At 46.3% G+C, this 20,591-nt stretch overlaps 1 protein-coding gene across 3 annotated transcripts in view; it reads left to right on the top strand.

Moving 5' to 3' along the window:
- The window catches only part of LOC112235047 (sodium/potassium-transporting ATPase subunit beta-2), a 42,105-nt gene that overhangs the window by 12,852 nt on the left and 8,662 nt on the right, over positions 1–20,591 (top strand). For all 3 annotated transcript variants that reach the window (XM_042314143.1, XM_042314145.1, XM_042314144.1), the window contains exon 3: positions 8,109–8,188. In XM_042314143.1, coding sequence (XP_042170077.1) covers positions 8,109–8,188 — 80 coding nt within the window. The remainder of the gene's footprint in view (positions 1–8,108; positions 8,189–20,591) is intronic.

The raw sequence follows: 20,591 nt of genomic DNA, 5'->3' as shown, positions 1-20,591 counted from the left end.
TTAGCTGTGATCACCTAGCAAGAGGCTGTTGTTTAGCTGTGATCACCTAGCAAGAGGATGTTGTTTAGCTGTGATGTGTGATCACCAAGTTTAGCTGTGTTTTTGTAGTGATCATCAAGCAAGAGGCTGTTGTTTAGCTGTGTTTTTGTAGTGATCATCAAGCAAGAGGCTGTTATTTAGCTGTGTTTTTGTAGTGATTATCAAGCAACAGGCTCTTGTTTAGCTGTGATCACCTAGCTGTTGTTTAGCTATCACCTAGCAACAGGCTGTTGTTTAGCTGTGATCTCCTTGCAACAGGCTGTTGTTTAGCTGTGATCTCCTTGCAACAGGCTGTTGTTTAGCTGTGATCTCCTTGCAACAGGCTGTTGTTTAGCTGTGATCACCTTGCAACAGGCTGTTGTTTAGCTGTGATCACCTAGCAACAGGCTGTTGTTTAGCTGTGATCACCTAGCAACAGGCTGTTGTTTAGCTGTGATCTCCTTGCAACAGGCTGTTGTTTAGCTGTGATCACCTAGCAACAGGCTGTTGTTTAGCTGTGATCACCAAGTTATTGGCACCAAGCAACTTTCTTTAGCTGTGATCTCCTTGCAACAGGCTGTTGTTTAGCTGTGATCACATTGCAACAGGTGGTTGTTTAGCTGTGTTTTTGTAGTGATCACCAAGCAAGAGGCTGTTATTTAGCTGTGTTTTTGTAGTGATCACCAACCAACAGACTGTCGTTTAGGTGTGATCACCTAGCAATATGCTGTTATTTAGCTGTGTTTTTGTAGTGATCATCAAGCAACAGACTGTCGTTTACCTGTGATCACCAAGCAAGATGCTGTTGTTAGGCTGTGATCACCAAGCTAGTGGCTTTTCTTTAGCTGTGATCAACCAGCAACAGGCCGTTGTTTAGCTGTAATCACATAGCAACAGGTGGTTGTTTAGCTGTGTAATTGTAGTGATCACCAAACAACAGACTGTCGTTTAGGTGTGATCACCTAGCAACAGGCTGTTGTTTAACTGTGATCACCAAGCAAGAGGCTGTTATTTAGCTGTGTTTTTGTAGCGATTATCAAGCAAGAGGCTGTTGTTTAGCTGTGTTTTTGTAGTGATCACCAAGCAACAGACTGTCGTTTACCTGTGATCACCAAGCAAGAGGCTGTTGTTTAGCTGTGTTTTTGTAGTGATCATCAAGCAAGAGGCTGTCATTTAGCTGTGATCACCTAGCAACAGGCTGTTGTTCAGCTGTGATCACCTAGCAACAGACTGTTGTTTAGCTGTGATCACCTAGCAACAGGCTGTTGTTTAGCAGTTTTTTTTGTAGTGATCACCAAGCAAGAGGCTGTTTAGCTGTGTTTTTGTAGTGGTCACCAAGCAAGAGGCTGTGTTTTTATAGTGGTCACCTAGCAACAGGCTGTTGTTTAGCAGTTTTTTGTAGTGGAATGATCACCTCTCTACAGGCTGTTGTTTTACTGTGTTTTTATAGTGATCACCAAGCAACAGGGCTGTCGTTCAGCTGTGATCACCAAGCTAGAGGCTTCAAAAAAGCTGTGATTACCTAGCAACAGGCTGTTGTTTAGCTGTGATTACCTAGCAACAGGCTGTTGTTTAGCTGTGATCACCTAGCAACAGGCTGTTGTTTAGCTGTGTTCACCTTCCAACATGCTGTTGTTTAGCTGTGATCACCTAGCAACAAGCTGTTGTTTAGCTGTGTTTTTGTAGTGATTACCAAGCAAGAGGCTGTTGTTTAACTGTGATCACCAATTTAGAGGCTGTTGTTTAGCTTTGATCACCTAGCAACAGGCTGTTGTTTAGCTGTGATCACCAAGCTAGAGGCTGTTGTTTAGCTGTGAGTACCTAGCAACAGGCTGTTGTTTAGCTGTGATCACCTAGCAACAGGTGGTTGTTTAGCTGTGAGTACCTAGCAACAGGCTGTTATTTAGCTGTGATCACCTAGCAACAGGTGGTTGCTTAGCTGTGATCACCTAGCAAGAGGCTGTGGTTTAGCTGTGATCACCTATCAAGAGGCTGTTGTTTAGCTGTGATCACCTAGCAAGAGGCTGTCATTTAGCTGTGATCACCTAGCAACAGGCTGTTATTTAGCTGTGTTTTTGAAGTGATTATCAAGCAAGAGGCTGTTGTTTAGCTGTGTTTTTGTAGTGATCACCAAGCAACAGACTGTTGTTTAGTTGTGATCACCTAGCAACAGGCTGTTGTTTAGCTGTGATCACCAAGTTATTGGCTTTTCTTTAGCTGTGATCAACCAGCAACAGGCTGTTGTTTAGCTGTGATCACCTAGCAAGAGGCTGTGGTTTAGCTGTGATAACCTAGCAACAGGCTGTTGTTTAGCTGTGATCACCTAGCAAGAGGCTGTTGTTTAGCTGTGATCACCTAGCAAGAGGCTGTTGTTTAGCTGTGATCACCTAGCAAGAGGCTGTTGTTTAGCTGTGTTTTTGTAGTGATCATCAAGCAAGAGGCTGTTGTTTAGCTGTGTTTTTGTAGTGATCATCAAGCAAGAGGCTGTTATTTAGCTGTGTTTTTGTAGTGATTATCAAGCAACAGGCTGTTGTTTAGCTGTGATCACCTAGCAACAGGCTGTTGTTTAGCTGTGATCACCTAGCAACAGGCTGTTGTTTAGCTGTGATCTCCTTGCAACAGGCTGTTGTTTAGCTGTGATCTCCTTGCAACAGGCTGTTGTTTAGCTGTGATCTCCTTGCAACAGGCTGTTGTTTAGCTGTGCTCTCCTAGCAAGAGGCTGTGGTTTAGCTGTGATCACCTATCAAGAGGCTCTTGTTTAGCTGTGATCACCTAGCAACAGGCTGTTGTTTAGCTGTGATCTCCTTGCAACAGGCTGTTGTTTAGCTGTGATCTCCTTGCAACAGGCTGTTTAGTTGTGATCACCTAGCAACAGGCTGTTGTTTAGCTGTGATCACCAAGTTATTGGCTTTTCTTTAGCTGTGATCAACCAGCAACAGGCCGTTGTTTAGCTGTAATCACATTGCAACAGGTGGTTGTTTAGCTGTGTTTTTGTAGTGATCACCAAGCAAGAGGCTGTTATTTAGCTGTGTTTTTGTAGTGATCACCAACCAACAGACTGTCGTTTAGGTGTGATCACCTAGCAATATGCTGTTGTTTAACTGTGATCACCAAGCAAGAGGCTGTTATTTAGCTGTGTTTTTGTAGTGATCATCAAGCAACAGACTGTCGTTTACCTGTGATCACCAAGCAAGATGCTGTTGTTAGGCTGTGATCACCAAGCTAGTGGCTTTTCTTTAGCTGTGATCAACCAGCAACAGGCCGTTGTTTAGCTGTAATCACATAGCAACAGGTGGTTGTTTAGCTGTGTAATTGTAGTGATCACCAAACAACAGACTGTCGTTTAGGTGTGATCACCAAACAACAGACTGTCGTTTAGGTGTGATCACCTAGCAACAGGCTGTTGTTTAACTGTGATCACCAAGCAAGAGGCTGTTATTTAGCTGTGTTTTTGTAGCGATTATCAAGCAAGAGGCTGTTGTTTAGCTGTGTTTTTGTAGTGATCATCAAGCAACAGACTGTCATTTAGCTGTGATCACCAAGCAAGAGGCTGTTGTTTAGCTGTGTTTTTGTAGTGATCATCAAGCAACAGACTGTCATTTAGCTGTGATCACCTAGCAACAGGCTGTTGTTCAGCTGTGATCACCTAGCAACAGACTGTTGTTCAAATCAAATCAAATCAAATTTTATTTGTCACATACACATGGTTAGCAGATGTTAATGCGAGTGTAGCGAAATGCTTGTGCTTCTAGTTCTGACAATGCAGTAATAACGAGCAAGTAATCTAACTAACAATTCCCCCCCAAAAAACTACTGTCATACACAGTGTAAGGGGATAAAGAATATGTACATAAGGATATATGAATGAGTGATGGTACAGAGCAGCATAGGCAAGATACAGTAGATGATATCGAGTACAGTATATACATATGAGATAAGTATGTAAACCAAGTGGCATAGTTAAAGTGGCTAGTGATACATGTATTACATAAGGATGCAGTCGATGATATAGAGTACAGTATCAACGTATGCATATGAGATGAACAATGTAGGGTAAGTAACATTATATAAGGTAGCATTGTTTAAAGTGGCTAGTGATATATTTACATCATTTCCCATCAATTCCCATGATTAAAGTGGCTGGAGTAGAGTCAGTGTCATTGACAGTGTGTTGGCAGTAGCCACTCAATGTTAGTGGTGGCTGTTTAACAGTCTGATGGCCTTGAGATAGAAGCTGTTTTTCAGTCTCTCGGTCCCAGCTTTGATGCACCTGTACTGACCTCGCCTTCTGGATGGCAGCGGGGTGAACAGGCAGTGGCTCGGGTGGTTGATGTCCTTGATGATCTTTATGGCCTTCCTGTAGCATCGGGTGGTGTAGGTGTCCTGGAGGGCAGGTAGTTTGCCCCCGGTGATGCGTTGTGCAGACCTCACTACCCTCTGGAGAGCCTTACGGTTGAGGGCGGTGCAGTTGCCATACCAGGCGGTGATACAGCCCGCCAGGATGCTCTCGATTGTGCATCTGTAGAAGTTTGTGAGTGCTTTTGGTGACAAGCCGAATTTCTTCAGCCTCCTGAGGTTGAAGAGGCGCTGCTGCGCCTTCCTCACGATGCTGTCTGTGTGAGTGGACCAATTCAGTTTGTCTGTGATGTGTATGCCGAGGAACTTAAAACTTGCTACCCTCTCCACTACTGTTCCATCGATGTGGATGGGGGTGTTCCCTCTGCTGTTTCCTGAAGTCCACAATCATCTCCTTAGTTTTGTTGACGTTGAGTGTGAGGTTATTTTCCTGACACCACACTCCGAGGGCCCTCACCTCCTCCCTGTAGGCCGTCTCGTCGTTGTTGGTAATCAAGTCTACCACTGTTGTGTCGTCCGCAAACTTGATGATTGAGTTGGAGGCGTGCATGGCCACGCAGTCGTGGGTGAACAGGGAGTACAGGAGAGGGCTCAGAACGCACCCTTGTGGGCCCCAGTGTTGAGGATCAGCGGGGAGGAGATGTTGTTGCCTACCCTCACCACCTGGGGGCGGCCCGTCAGGAAGTCCAGTACCCAGTTGCACAGGGCGGGGTCGAGACCCAGGCACTCACTTCCGTCATCATGAAGTGCTTTGAGAGACTAGTCAAGGACCATATCACCTCCACCCTACCTGACACCCTAGACCCACTCCAATTTGCTTACCGCCCAAATAGGTCCACAGACGATGCAATCTCAACCACACTGCACACTGCCCTAACCCATCTGGACAAGAGGAATACCTATGTGAGAATGCTGTTCATCGACTACAGCTCTGCATTCAACACCATAGTACCCTCCAAGCTCGTCATCAAGCTCGAGACCCTGGGTCTCGACCCCGCCCTGTGCAACTGGGTACTGGACTTCCTGACGGGCCGCCCCCAGGTGGTGAGGGTAGGCAACAACTTGATCTTATGTCAAGTGTTATTGAAGTGTTGTGGTTGCAGGTTCACTTGGCACATCTAAAGCCTTTTCTTTTGGGGTGTTGCTATAGTTACCACCAAGTGGTAACAGTCAGTGTCTAAATAACAGTCAATTAGTGTGGGAGAGGTGGAAAATGACAAACATCCTGGCATTGATTGAAAGCTACTGAGGATGGTAGCTGACTCTATAGCCACTCCTATCTGTCATATCTTTAATCTGAGCCAAGAGGAAGGTTTTTGTCCTCAGGCCTGGAGGGAAGCCAAAGTCATTCCGCTACCCAAGAGTGGTAAAGCGGCCTTTACTAGTTCTAACAGCAGACCTATATATAAGCTTGCTGCCAGCTCATAGTAAACTCTTGGAAATGTTTGACCAAATACAATGCTATTTCTCTGTAAACAAATTAACAGACTTTCAGCAGGCTTATAGAGAAGGGCCCTCAACATGTACTGCATTGACACAAATGACTGATGTTTGGTTAAAATAAATTGATAATAAGAAGATTGTGGGAGCTGTACTGTTAGATTTCAGTGCAGCCTTTGATATTATTGACCATAACCTGTTGTTGAGAAAACTTGTGTTATGGCTTTTCAACCTCTGCCATATCGTGTTTTCCAAGCTATTTATCTAATAGAACTCAAAGGGTTTTCTTTAATGGAAGCTTCTCTAATGTCAAACATGTAATGCGTGGTGCACAGCAGGGCAGCCTCCTGGGCCCTCTACTCTTTTCAATTTTTTTACCAATGACCTGCCACTGGCATTAAACAAAGCATGTGTGTCCATGTATGCTGATGATTCAACCCTACACGCATCAGCAACCACAGCTAATGAAGTCACTGAAACCCTTAACAAAGAGATGCAGTCTGTTTTGGAATGGGTGGCCAGTAATAAACTGGTCCTGAATTACTTGGCGTTACCTTAGATTGTAAATTGTCATTGTCAAAACATATACAATACCATTCAAAAGTTCGGGGTCACTAAGAAATGTCCTTGTTTTTGAATGAAAAGCTAGTTTTTTTGGTCCATTAAAATAACATCAAATTGATCAGATATACAGTGTAGACATTGTTAATGTTGTAAATTACTTTTGTTGCTGGAAATGGCTGATTTTTTTATGGAATATCTACATAGTCGTGCAGAGGCCCATTATCAGCAACCATCACTCCTGTGTTCCAATGGCACGTTGTGTTAGCTAATCCAAGTTTAACATTTTAAAAGGCTAATTGATCATTAGAAAACCCTTTTGCAATTATGTTAGCACAGCTGAAAACTGTTCTGATTAAAGAAGCAATAAAACTGACCTTCTTCAGACTAGTTGAGTATCTGGAGCATCAGCATTTGTGGGTTCGATTACAGGCTCAAACTGGCAAGAAACAAAGACCTTTCTTCTGAAACTCGTCAGTCTATTCTGGTTCTGAGAAATGATGGCTATTCCATGCAAGAAATTGTCAAGAAACTGAAGATCTCGTACAACTCTGTGTACAACTCCCTTCACAGAACAGCGCAAACGGGCTCTAACCAGAATAGAAAAAGGAGTGGGAGGCCCCGGTGCACAACTGAGCAAGAGGACAAGTACATTAGTGTCTAGTTTGAGAAACAGACGCCTCACAAGTCCTCAACTGGCAGCTTCATTAAATAGTACCCGCATAACACCAGTCTCAATGTCAACAGTGAAGAGGCGACTCCGGGATGCTGGCCTTCTAGGCCGAGTTGCAATGAAAAAGCCATATCTCAGACTGGCCAATAAAAAAGATTAAGATGTACAAAAGAACACAGACACTGGACAGAGGAAGAATGTATAGAAGTGTTATGGACAGACGAATCTAAGTTTGAGGTGTTCGGATCACAAAGAAGAACATTCGTGAGACGCAGAAAAAATGAAAAGATGCTGGAGGAGTGCTTGACGCTATCTGTCAAGCATGGTGGAGGCAATGTGATGGTCTGGGGGTGCTTTGGGGATGTTAAAGTGGGAGATTTGTTCAGGATAAAAGGGATCTTGAAGAAGGAAGGCTATCACTCCATTTTGCAACGCCATGCCATACCCTGTGGACGCCGCTTAATTATGAGCCAATTTCCTCCTACAACAGGACAATGACCCAAAGCACAGCTCCAAACTATGCAAGAACTATTTAGGGAAGAAGTAGTCATCTGGTATTCTGTCTACAATGGAGTGGCCAGCACAGTCACCGGATCTCAACCCTATTGAGCTGTTGTGGAGCAGCTTGGCCGTATGGTACGTAAGAAGTGCCCATCAAGCCAATCCAACTTGTGGGAGGTGCTTCAGGAATCATGGGGTGAAATCTCTTCAGATTACCTCAACACATTGACAACTGGTTTCATCAGACCAGAAAATCTTGTCCTTTAGGTGCCTTTTGGCTCCAAGCAGGCTGTCATGTGTCTATTACTGAGTGGCTTCTATTTGGCCACTCTATCCTAAAGGCAAATTAATTTAATTGAAACTTTTAAATGACAAGTAGTGTAGGGAATATGAAGTGGAAAAAGTAACCTGCTGAAAATGAGTCTGTAACCTGCTGATTAGCCGACACTAATGGAAAACACTGGTGTGTGTGTGTGTTTTAAAGCCCTTTACCAGGCTATAATATAAGATGTTATGACTAACAAAGTGTGTGTGTGTGTGTGTGTGTGTGTGTGTGTAGCCTACAACAACTCCCTGCAGGTCCAGAACAACGATGAGTGCCCCCCTGATAATTACTTCATCCAGGAGGACAGTGGAGAGGTGAGGAACATCTAACCTCTGACCCCTAACCTCATACCTGAACCAAGTTCCTTAGGTTAAACTATAGATGACAACAGCTGCTCTTTGTGTAGTCTTTGTTTGAATTTTCCTGTCCAGCGACAACATTTAACAACTACCTAGGGACAGCGCTCGATACAAACCGTATCGCAGAAGATCTGCGTTATAGTGTGATTGAAATTGAAATTCCTGAGTTCGTGTAGACTGCGTTCACAGTAAACACAGCATACGGGTTAGGGTTAACCTACCCCATTCACAGTAAACACAGCATATTGGTTAGGGTTAACCTACCCCATTCACAGTAAAAACACCATATTGGTTAGGGTTAACCTACCCCATTCAAAGGAAACACAGCATATTGGTTAGGGTTAACCTACCCCATTCACAGTATACACAGCATATTGGTTAGGGTTAACCTACCCCATTCACAGTAAACACAGCATATTGGTTAGGGTTAACCTACCCCATTCACAGTAAACACAGCATATTGGTTAGGGTTAACCTACCCCATTCACAGTAAACACAGCATATTGGTTAGGGTTAACCTACCCCATTCACAGTAAACACAGCATATTGGTTAGGGTTAACCTACCCCATTCACAGGAAACACAGCATATTGGTTAGGGTTAACCTACCCCATTCACAGTAAACACAGCATATTGGTTAGGGTTAACCTACCCCATTCACAGTAAACACAGCATATTGGTTAGGGTTAACCTACCCCATTCACAGTAAACACAGCATATTGGTTAGGGTTAACCTACCCCATTCACAGTAAACACACCATATTGGTTAGGGTTAACCTACCCCATTCACAGTAAACACAGCATATTGGTTAGGGTTAACCTACCCCATTCACAGTAAACACAGCATACGGGTTAGGGTTAACCTACCCCATTCACAGTAAACACAGCATATTGGTTAGGGTTAACCTACCCCATTCACAGTAAACACAGCATATGTCGGCTCACTCAGAAATTACCTTAAAATTTCAATCGAGCTATAACGCAGAACAAGGAAGAACTAGCTAGCTGGCTAAATCTGCAACATTTACAGTAAACACAGCATATTGGTTAGGGTTAACCTAACTACCCCTACTCAGGGAAGAAATAGCTAGCTGGATAAATCGACCTCTACCCAAGGAAGAACTAGCTTGCGGGCTAATTCTCCCCCGACCCAGGGAAGAACTAGCAAGCTGGCTAAATCTACCCCTACCCAGGGAAGAACTAGCTAGCTGGCTAAATCTGCCACATTTACAGACATGTTGATTGATGTATCCTGTCAAATACACAATGCTCTAACCACTCGGCTACCTGCTGGTTACAGGCCCAATGCTCTAACCACTAGACAACCTGCTGGTTACTGGCCCAATGCTCTAACCACTAGACAACCTGCTGGTTACAGGCCCAATGCTCTAACCACTAGACAACCTGCTGGTTACAGGCCCAATGCTCTAACCACTAGACAACCTGCTGGTTACTGGCCCAATGCTCTAACCACTAGACTCTACCACTAGACTGCTGGTTACTGGCCCAACGCTCTAACCACTAGACTACCTGCTGGTTACAGGCCCAATGCTCTAACCACTAGACAACCTGCTGGTTACTGGCTCTAACCAACTACCTGCTCTAACCACTAGACAACCTGCTTGTTACTGAGCCAACGCTCTAACCACTAGACTACCTGCTTGTTACTGAGCCAACGCTCTAACCACTAGACTACCTGCTGGTTACTGCCCCAACGCTCTAAACCAGTAGACTACCTGCTGGTTACTGGCCCAACACTCTAACCAGTAGACTACCTGCTGGTTACTGGCCCAACGCTCTAACCAGTAGACTACCTGCTGGTTACTGGCCCAACGCTCTAACCACTAGACTACCTGCTCGTTACTGGCCCAACGCTCTAACCACTAGAATACCTGCTGGTTACTGGCCCAACGCTCTAACCACTAGACTACCTGCTGGTTACTGGCCCAACGCTCTAACCACTTGACTACCTGCTGGTTACTAGTCCAACACTCTAACCACTAGACTACCTGCTGGTTACAGGCCCAATGCTCTAACCACTAGACAACCTGCTGGTTACTGGCCCAACGCTCTAACCACTAGACTACCTGCTGGTTACTGGCCCAACGCTCTAACCACTAGACAACCTGCTTGTTACTGAGCCAACGCTCTAACCACTAGACTACCTGCTTGTTACTGAGCCAACGCTCTAACCACTAGACTACCTGCTGGTTACTGCCCCAACGCTCTAACCAGTAGACTACCTGCTGGTTACTGCCCCAACGCTCTAACCACTAGACTACCTGCTGGTTACTGGCCCAACACTCTAACCAGTAGACTACCTGCTGGTTACTGGCCCAACGCTCTAACCAGTAGACTACCTGCTGGTTACTGGCCCAACGCTCTAACCACTAGACTATCTGCTGGTTACTGGCCCAACGCTAACCACTAGAATACCTGCTGGTTACTGGCCCAACGCTCTAACCACTAGACTACCTGCTGGTTACTGGCCCAACGCTCTAACCACTTGACTACCTTCTGGTTACTAGTCCAACACTCTAACCACTAGACTACCTGCTGGCTACTGGCCCAACGCTTAACCACTAGGCTACCTGCTGGCTACTGGCCCAACGCTCTAACCACTAGACTACCTGCTGGTTACTGGCCCAACGCTCTAACCACTAGGCTACCTGCTGGTTACTGGCCCAACGCTCTAACCACTAGGCTACCTGCTGGTTACTGGCCCAACGCTCTAACCACTAGACTACCTGCTGGTTACTGGCCCAACACTCTAACCACTAGGCTACCTGCTGGTTACTACCTAACCACTGGCTACCTGCTGGTTACTGGCCCAACGCTCTAACCACTAGGCTACCTGCTGGTACTGGCCCAATGCTCTAACCACTTGACTACCTGCTGGTTAACCAACACTAACCACTTGACTACCTGCTGGTTACTAGTCCAACACTCTAACCACTAGACTACCTGCTGGTTACTGGCTCAACGCTCTAACCACTAGACTACCTGCTGGTTACTGGCCAAACACTCTAACCACTAGGCTACCTGCTGGTTACTGGCTCAACACTCTAACCACTAGACTACCTGCTGGTTACAAGTCCAACGCTCTAACCATTAGGCTACCTGTTGGTTACTGCCCAACGCTCTAACCAATAGACTACCTGCTGGTTACTGGCCCAACGCTCTAACCACTAGACTACCTGCTGGTTACTGGCCCAACGCTCTAACCACTTGACTACCTGCTGGTTACTAGTCCAACACTCTAACCACTAGACTACCTGCTGGTTACAGGCCCAATGCTCTAACCACTAGACAACCTGCTGGTTACTGGCCCAACGCTCTAACCACTAGACTACCTGCTGGTTACTGGCCCAACGCTCTAACCACTAGACAACCTGCTTGTTACTGAGCCAACGCTCTAACCACTAGACTACCTGCTTGTTACTGAGCCAACGCTCTAACCACTAGACTACCTGCTGGTTACTGCCCCAACGCTCTAACCAGTAGACTACCTGCTGGTTACTGCCCCAACGCTCTAACCACTAGACTACCTGCTGGTTACTGGCTAACCAGTAGACTACCTGCTGGTTACTGGCCCAACGCTCTAACCAGTAGACTACCTGCTGGTTACTGGCCCAACGCTCTAACCACTAGACTATCTGCTGGTTACTGGCCCAACGCTCTAACCACTAGAATACCTGCTGGTTACTGGCCCAACGCTCTAACCACTAGACTACCTGCTGGTTACTGGCCCAACGCTCTAACCACTTGACTACCTTCTGGTTACTAGTCCAACACTCTAACCACTAGACTACCTGCTGGCTACTGGCCCAACGCTCTAACCACTAGGCTACCTGCTGGCTACTGGCCCAACGCTCTAACCACTAGGCTACCTGCTGGTTACTGGCCCAACGCTCTAACCACTAGGCTACCTGCTGGTTACTGGCCCAACGCTCTAACCACTAGGACTACCTGCTGGTTACTGGCCCAACACTCTAACCACTAGGCTACCTGCTGGTTACTGGCCCAACAACCACTAGGCTACCTGCTGGTTACCACTCTAACCACTAGGCTACCTGCTGGTTACTCTAACCACTTGACTACCTGCTGGTTACTAGTCCAACACTCTAACCACTTGACTACCTGCTGGTTACTAGTCCAACACTCTAACCACTAGACTACCTGCTGGCTACTGGCTCAACGCTCTAACCACTAGACTACCTGCTGGTTACTGGCCAAACACTCTAACCACTAGGCTACCTGCTGGTTACTGGCCCAACACTCTAACCACTAGACTACCTGCTGGTAACTGGCCCAATGCTCTAACCACTTGACTACCTGTTGGTTACTGGCCCAACGCTCTAACCAATAGACTACCTGCTGGTTACGAGTCCAACGCTCTAACCAGTAGACTACCTGCTGGTTACTGGTCCAACACTCTAACACCTAGGCTACCTGCTGGTTACTGGCCCAACGCTCTAACCACTAGACTACCTGCTGGTTACTGGCCCAACACTCTAACCAATAGACTATCTGCTGGTTACTGGCCCAATGCTCTAACCACTAGACGACCTGCTCGTTACTGGCCCAACGGTCTAACCACTAGACTACCTGCTGGTTACGAGTCCAATGCTCTAACTCTAACCACCCTAACCACTCTAACTCTAACCACCCTAACCACTTTAACTCTAACCACTCTAACCACCCTAACCACTCTAACCACCCGAACCACACTAACTCTAACCACCCTAACCACTTTAACCACTCTAACCACCCTAACCACCCCCTAACCACTCTAACCACCCTAACCACACTAACTCTAACCACCCTAACCACTCTAACTAACCACTCTGTGACCACTCTAACCCTAACCACTCTAACCACCCTAACCACTCTAACCCTAACCACTCTAACCACCCTAACCACACTAACTCTAACCACCCTAACCACTCTAACTCGAACCACTCCAACCACTCTAACTCTAACCACCCTAACCACTCTAACCACCCTAACCACACTAACTCTAACCAGTCTAACCACTCTAACTCTAACCACTCCAACCACTCTAACCCTAACCACTCTAACCACTCTAACGACACTAACTCTAACCACCCTAACCACTCTAACCACCCTAACCACACTAACTCTAACCAGTCTAACCACTCTAACTCTAACCACTCCAACCACTCTAACCCTAACCACTCTAACCACCCTAACCACACTAACTCTAACCAGTCTAACCACTCTAACGCTAACCACCCTAACCACACTAACGCTAACCAACCTAACCACACTAACATCTAACCACCCTAACCACACTAACTCTAACCACCCTAACTCTAACCACTCTAACTCTAACCACCCGAACCACTCTAACTCTAACCACCCTAACCACTCTAACTCTAACCACAATAACCACTTTATCTCTAACCACTCTAACTCTAACCACCCTAACCACTCTAACCAGTCTAACTCTAACCACCCTAACCAAACTAACTCTAACCACCCTAACCACACTAACTCTAACCACCCTAACCACTCTAACCCTAACCACTCTAACCCTAACCACTCTAACCACCCTAACCACTCTAACCCTAACCACACTTCACTAACCAGTCTAACTCTAACCACTCTAACCACACTAACTCTAACCACCCTAACCACACTAACTCTAACCACCCTAACCACTTTAACTCTAACCACTCTAACCACCCTAACCACTCTAACTCTAACCACTCTAACCAGTCTAACTCTAACCACTCTAACCACACTAACTCTAACCACCCTAACCACACTAACTCTAACCACCCTAACCACACTAACTCTAACCACCCTAACTCTAACCACTCTAACCACTCTAACCACCCTAACCACACTAACTCTAACCACCCTAACCACACTAACTCTAACCACCCTAACCACACTAACTCTAACCACCCTAACTCTAACCACTCTAACCACTCTAACCACCCTAACCACACTAACTCTAACCACCCTAACTCGAACCACCCCAACCACTCTAACTCGAACCACCCTAACCACTCCAACCACTCTAACCACCCTAACCACACTAACTCTAACCAGTCTAACCACTCTAACTCTAACCAACCTAACCACACTAACATCTAACCACCCTAACCACACTAACTCTAACCACCCTAACCACACTAACTCTAACCACCACCCTAACCACTCTAACTCTAACCACTCTAACCACCCCCTAACCACACTAACTCTAACCACTCTAACTCTAACCACCCTAACCACTCTAACTCTAACCACCCTAACCACCCTAACACTAACCACCCTAACTCTAACCACCCTAACCACTCTAACCATACTAACTACCCTAACACTAACCACTCTAACCACCCTAACTCTAACAACTCTAACCAACCTAGCCACCCTAACCACTCTAACTCTAACCACTCTCTCTAACCACCCTCACTCTAACCACTCTAATCACCCTCAATCTAACCACCCTCACCCTAACCACCCTGACCCTAACTACCCTAGCCACTCTAATCACCCTCACTCTAACCACCCTCAATCTAACCACCCTCACCCTAACCACTCTAACTCTAACCACCCTCATCCTAACCACCCTAACACTAACCACTCTAACTACCCTAACCCCCCAACTCAAACCACCCTAACTTTAACCACCCTAACCACCATAACTCTAACCACCCTAACTCTAACCACCCTAACCACCCTAACTCTAACCACCTTAACCACTCTAACTCTAACCACCCTCACCCTAACCACCCTAACCACTCTAACCACCCTAACCACACTAACTCTAACCACCCTAACCACACTAACTCTAACCAGTCTAACCACTCTAACTCTAACCACCCTTACACTAACTACTCTAACCACTCTAACTCTAACCACTCTAACCACTTTAACTCGAATGACCCTAACCACTCTAACCACCCTAACCACTCTAACCACCCTAACCACTCTTACCACCCTAACCACCCTAACACTAACCACTCTAACCAACTTAACCACACTCACCCTAACCACTTTAAATCTAACCACCCTAACCACCCTAACTCTAACCACCCTCACCCTAACTACTCTAACCACCCTAACGCTACCCACTCTAACCACCCTCACTAACCACTCTAACCACCCTCACCCTAACCACCCTAACACTAACCACTCTAACCACCCTAACACTAACCACTCTAACCACCCTGACACTAACCACTCTAACCACCCTAACACTAACCACTCTAACCACCCTGACACTAACCACTCCAACCACCCTAACCACTCTAACCACTCTAACCACCCTAACAACCCTAACCCCAACCACCCTAACCACTCTAACCACCCTAACCACCCTAACCACTCTAACCACCCTAACACTAACCACCTAACCAACTCTAACCACCCTCACCCTAACCACTCTAACCCTAACCACCCTAACCACTCCAACCACTCTAACTCTAACCACCCTAATCACCCTAACTCTAACCACCCTAACCACTCTAACTCTAACCACTCTAACCACCCTAACCACTCTAACCACCCTAACCACTCTAACGCTAACCACCCTAACCACACTAACGCTAACCACCCTAACCACACTAGCCACACTAACTCTAACCAGTCTAACCACTCTAACTCTAACCACTCCAACCACTCTAACCCTAACCACTCTAACCACCCTAACCACACTAACTCTAACCAGTCTAACCACTCTAACGCTAACCACCCTAACCACACTAACGCTAACCAACCTAACCACACTAACATCTAACCACCCTAACCACACTAACTCTAACCACCCTAACTCTAACCACTCTAACTCTAACCACCCGAACCACTCTAACTCTAACCACTCTAACTCTAACCACAATAACCACTTTATCTCTAACCACTCTAACTCTAACCACCCTAACCAACTCTAACTCTAACCACCCTAACCAAACTAACTCTAACCACCCTAACCACACTAACTCTAACCACCCTAACCACTCTAACCCTAACCACTCTAACCCTAACCACTCTAACCACCCTAACCACTCTAACCCTAACCACTCTAACCAGTCTAACTCTAACCACTCTAACCACACTAACTCTAACCACCCTAACCACACTAACTCTAACCACCCTAACCACTTTAACTCTAACCACTCTAACCACCCTAACCACTCTAACTCTAACCACTCTAACCAGTCTAACTCTAACCACTCTAACCACACTAACTCTAACCACCCTAACCACACTAACTCTAACCACCCTAACCACACTAACTCTAACCACCCTAACTCTAACCACTCTAACCACTCTAACCACCCTAACCACACTAACTCTAACCACCCTAACCACACTAACTCTAACCACCCTAACCACACTAACTCTAACCACCCTAACTCTAACCACTCTAACCACTCTAACCACCCTAACCACACTAACTCTAACCACCCTAACTCGAACCACCCCAACCACTCTAACTCGAACCACCCTAACCACTCCAACCACTCTAACCACCCTAACCACACTAACTCTAACCAGTCTAACCACTCTAACTCTAACCAACCTAACCACACTAACATCTAACCACCCTAACCACACTAACTCTAACCACCCTAACCACACTAACTCTAACCACCCTAACCACTCTAACTCTAACCACTCTAACCACCCTAACCACACTAACTCTAACCACTCTAACTCTAACCGCCCTAACCACTCTAACTCTAACCACCCTACCCCCTAACACTAACCACCCTAACTCTAACCACCCTAACCACTCTAACCATACTAACTACCCTAACACTAACCACTCTAACCACCCTAACTCTAACAACTCTAACCAACCTAGCCACCCTAACCACTCTAACTCTAACCACTCTCTAACCACCCTCACTCTAACCACTCTAATCACCCTCAATCTAACCACCCTCACCCTAACCACCCTGACCCTAACTACCCTAGCCACTCTAATCACCCTCACTCTAACCACCCTCAATCTAACCACCCTCACCCTAACCACTCTAACTCTAACCACCCTCATCCTAACCACCCTAACACTAACCACTCTAACTACCCTAACCCCCCAACTCAAACCACCCTAACTTTAACCACCCTAACCACCATAACTCTAACCACCCTAACTCTAACCACCCTAACCACCCTAACTCTAACCACCTTAACCACTCTAACTCTAACCACCCTCACCCTAACCACCCTAACCACTCTAACCACCCTAACCACACTAACTCTAACCACCCTAACCACACTAACTCTAACCAGTCTAACCACTCTAACTCTAACCACCCTTACACTAACTACTCTAACCACTCTAACTCTAACCACTCTAACCACTTTAACTCGAATGACCCTAACCACTCTAACCACCCTAACCACTCTAACCACCCTAACCACTCTTACCACCCTAACCACCCTAACACTAACCACTCTAACCAACTTAACCACCCTCACCCTAACCACTTTAACTCTAACCACCCTCACCCTAACCACTCTAACTCAACCACCCTCACCCTAACCACTCTAACCACCCTAACGCTACCCACTCTAACCACCCTCACTAACCACTCTAACCACCCTCACCCTAACCACCCTAACACTAACCACTCTAACCACCCTAACACTAACCACTCTAACCACCCTGACACTAACCACTCTAACCACCCTAACACTAACCACTCTAACCACCCTGACACTAACCACTCCAACCACCCTAACCACTCTAACCACTCTAACCACCCTAACAACCCTAACCCCAACCACCCTAACCACTCTAACCACCCTAACCACCCTAACCACTCTAACCACCCTAACACTAACCACTCTAACCAACTTAACCACCCTCACCCTAACCACTCTAACCCTAACCACCCTAACCACTCCAACCACTCTAACTCTAACCACCCTAACCACCCTAACTCTAACCACCCTAACCACTCTAACTCTAACCACTCTAACCACCCTAACCACTCTAACCACCCTAACCACACTAACTCTAACCACCTAACCAAACTAACTCTAACCAGTCTAACCACTCTAACTCTAACCACCCTAACTACTCTAACCACTCTAACTATAACCATTCTAACCACTCTAACTCGAATGACCCTAACCACTCTAACCACCCTCACCCAAACCACCCTCACTCTAACCACCCTCACTCCAACCACCCTCACCCTAACCACTCTAACTCGAACCACCCTCACCCTAACCACCCTAACACTAACTACTCTAACCACTCTAACTCGAATGACCCTAACCACACTAACCACCCTCACCCTAACCACCCTCACTCTAACCACCCTCACCCTAACCACTCTAACTCGTACCACCCTCACCCTAACCACTCTAACCACCCTAACACTACCCACTCTCACTAACCACTCTAACCACCCTCACCCTAACCACCCTAACACTAACCACTCTAACCACCCTAACACTAACCACCATGACACTAACCACTCTAACCACCCTAACACTAACCACTCTAACCACCCTTACACTAACCACCAACCACCCTAACTCTAACCACTCTAACCACCCTCACCCTAACCACTCTAACCACTGTAACTCCAACCACCCTAACCACTCTAACCACTCTAACCACCCTAACCACTCTAACCACCCTAACCACACTAACACCTCTAACCACCCTAACACTAACCACTCTAACCACCGTCACCCTAACCACTTTAAATCTAACCACCCTAACTCTAACCACCCTCACCCTAACCACTCTAACCCTAACCACTCTAACTCTAACCACCCTAATCACCCTAACTCTAACCACCCTAACCACTCTAACTCTAACCACTCTAATCACCCTAACACTAACCACTCTAACCACCCTTACACTAACCACTCCAACCACCCTAACTCTAACCACCCTCACCCTCACCCTAACCACTCTAACCACCCTAACAACCCTAACCCCAACCACCCTAACCACTCTAACCACCCTAACCACTCTAACCACCCTAACACTAACCACTCTAACCAACTTAACCACCCTCACCCTAACCACTTTAAATCTAACCACCCTAACCACCCTAACTCTAACCACCCTCACCCTAACTACTCTAACTCTAACCACCCTAACCACTAACTCTAACCACTCTAACCACCCTAACCACACTAACTCTAACCACCCTAACCAAACTAACTCTAACCAGTCTAACCACTCTAACTCTAACCACCCTAACACTAACTACTTTAACCACTCTAACTATAACCATTCTAACTCGAATGACCCTAACCACTCTAACCACCCTCACCCAAACCACCCTCACTCTAACCACCCTCACTCCAACCACCCTCACCCTAACCACTCTAACTCGAACCACCCTCACTCTAACCACCCTCACCCTAACCACCCTAACACTAACTACTCTAACAACTCTAACCACTCTAACTCGAATGACCCTAACCACACTAACCACCCTCACCCTAACCACCCTCACTCTAACCACCCTAACCACTCTAACCACCCTAACACTACCCACTCTAACCACCCTCACTAACCACTCTAACCACCCTCACACTAACCACTCTAACCACCCTAACACTAACCACTCTAACCACCCTCACCCTAACCACCCTGACACTAACCACTCTAACCACCCTAACACTAACCACTCTAACCACCCTTACACTAACCACTCCAACCACCCTAACTCTAACCACTCTAACCACCCTCACCCTAACCACTCTAAACACCGTAACTCCAACCACCCTAACCACTCTAACCACCCTAACCACTCTAACCACCCTAACCACTCTAACCACCCTAACCACTCTAACCACACTAACACTAACCACTCTAACCACCCTCACCCTAACCACTTTAAATGTAACCACCCTAACTCTAACCACCCTCACCCTAACCACTCTAACCCTAACCACTCTAACTCTAACCACCCTAACCACTCTAACTCTAACCACCCTAATCACCCTAACTCTAACCACCCTAATCACCCTAACTCTAATCACCCTAACTCTAACCACCCTAACTCTAACCACCTTAACCACCCTAACCACTCTAACCACTCTAACTCTAACCACTCTAACCACCCTAACCACACTAACTCTAACCACCCTAACCACACTAACTCTAACCAGTCTAACCACTCTAACTCTAACCACTCTAACCACTCTAACTCTAACCACACTAACACTAACTACTCTAACCACTCTAACCACCCTCACCCTAACCACTCTAACTCTAACCACTCTAACCACCCTAATCACCCTAACCACCCTAATCACCCTAACTCTAACCACCCTAACCACCCTAACTCTAACCACCCTAACCACACTAACTCTAACCACTCTAACCACTCTAACTCTAACCACCC

The sequence above is a fragment of the Oncorhynchus tshawytscha genome, unplaced genomic scaffold (assembly GCF_018296145.1).
Source record: "Oncorhynchus tshawytscha isolate Ot180627B unplaced genomic scaffold, Otsh_v2.0 Un_contig_4557_pilon_pilon, whole genome shotgun sequence".
Classification (NCBI taxonomy): Eukaryota; Metazoa; Chordata; class Actinopteri; order Salmoniformes; family Salmonidae; genus Oncorhynchus; species Oncorhynchus tshawytscha.
This window is presented reverse-complemented; position numbering and strand designations above follow the sequence as displayed.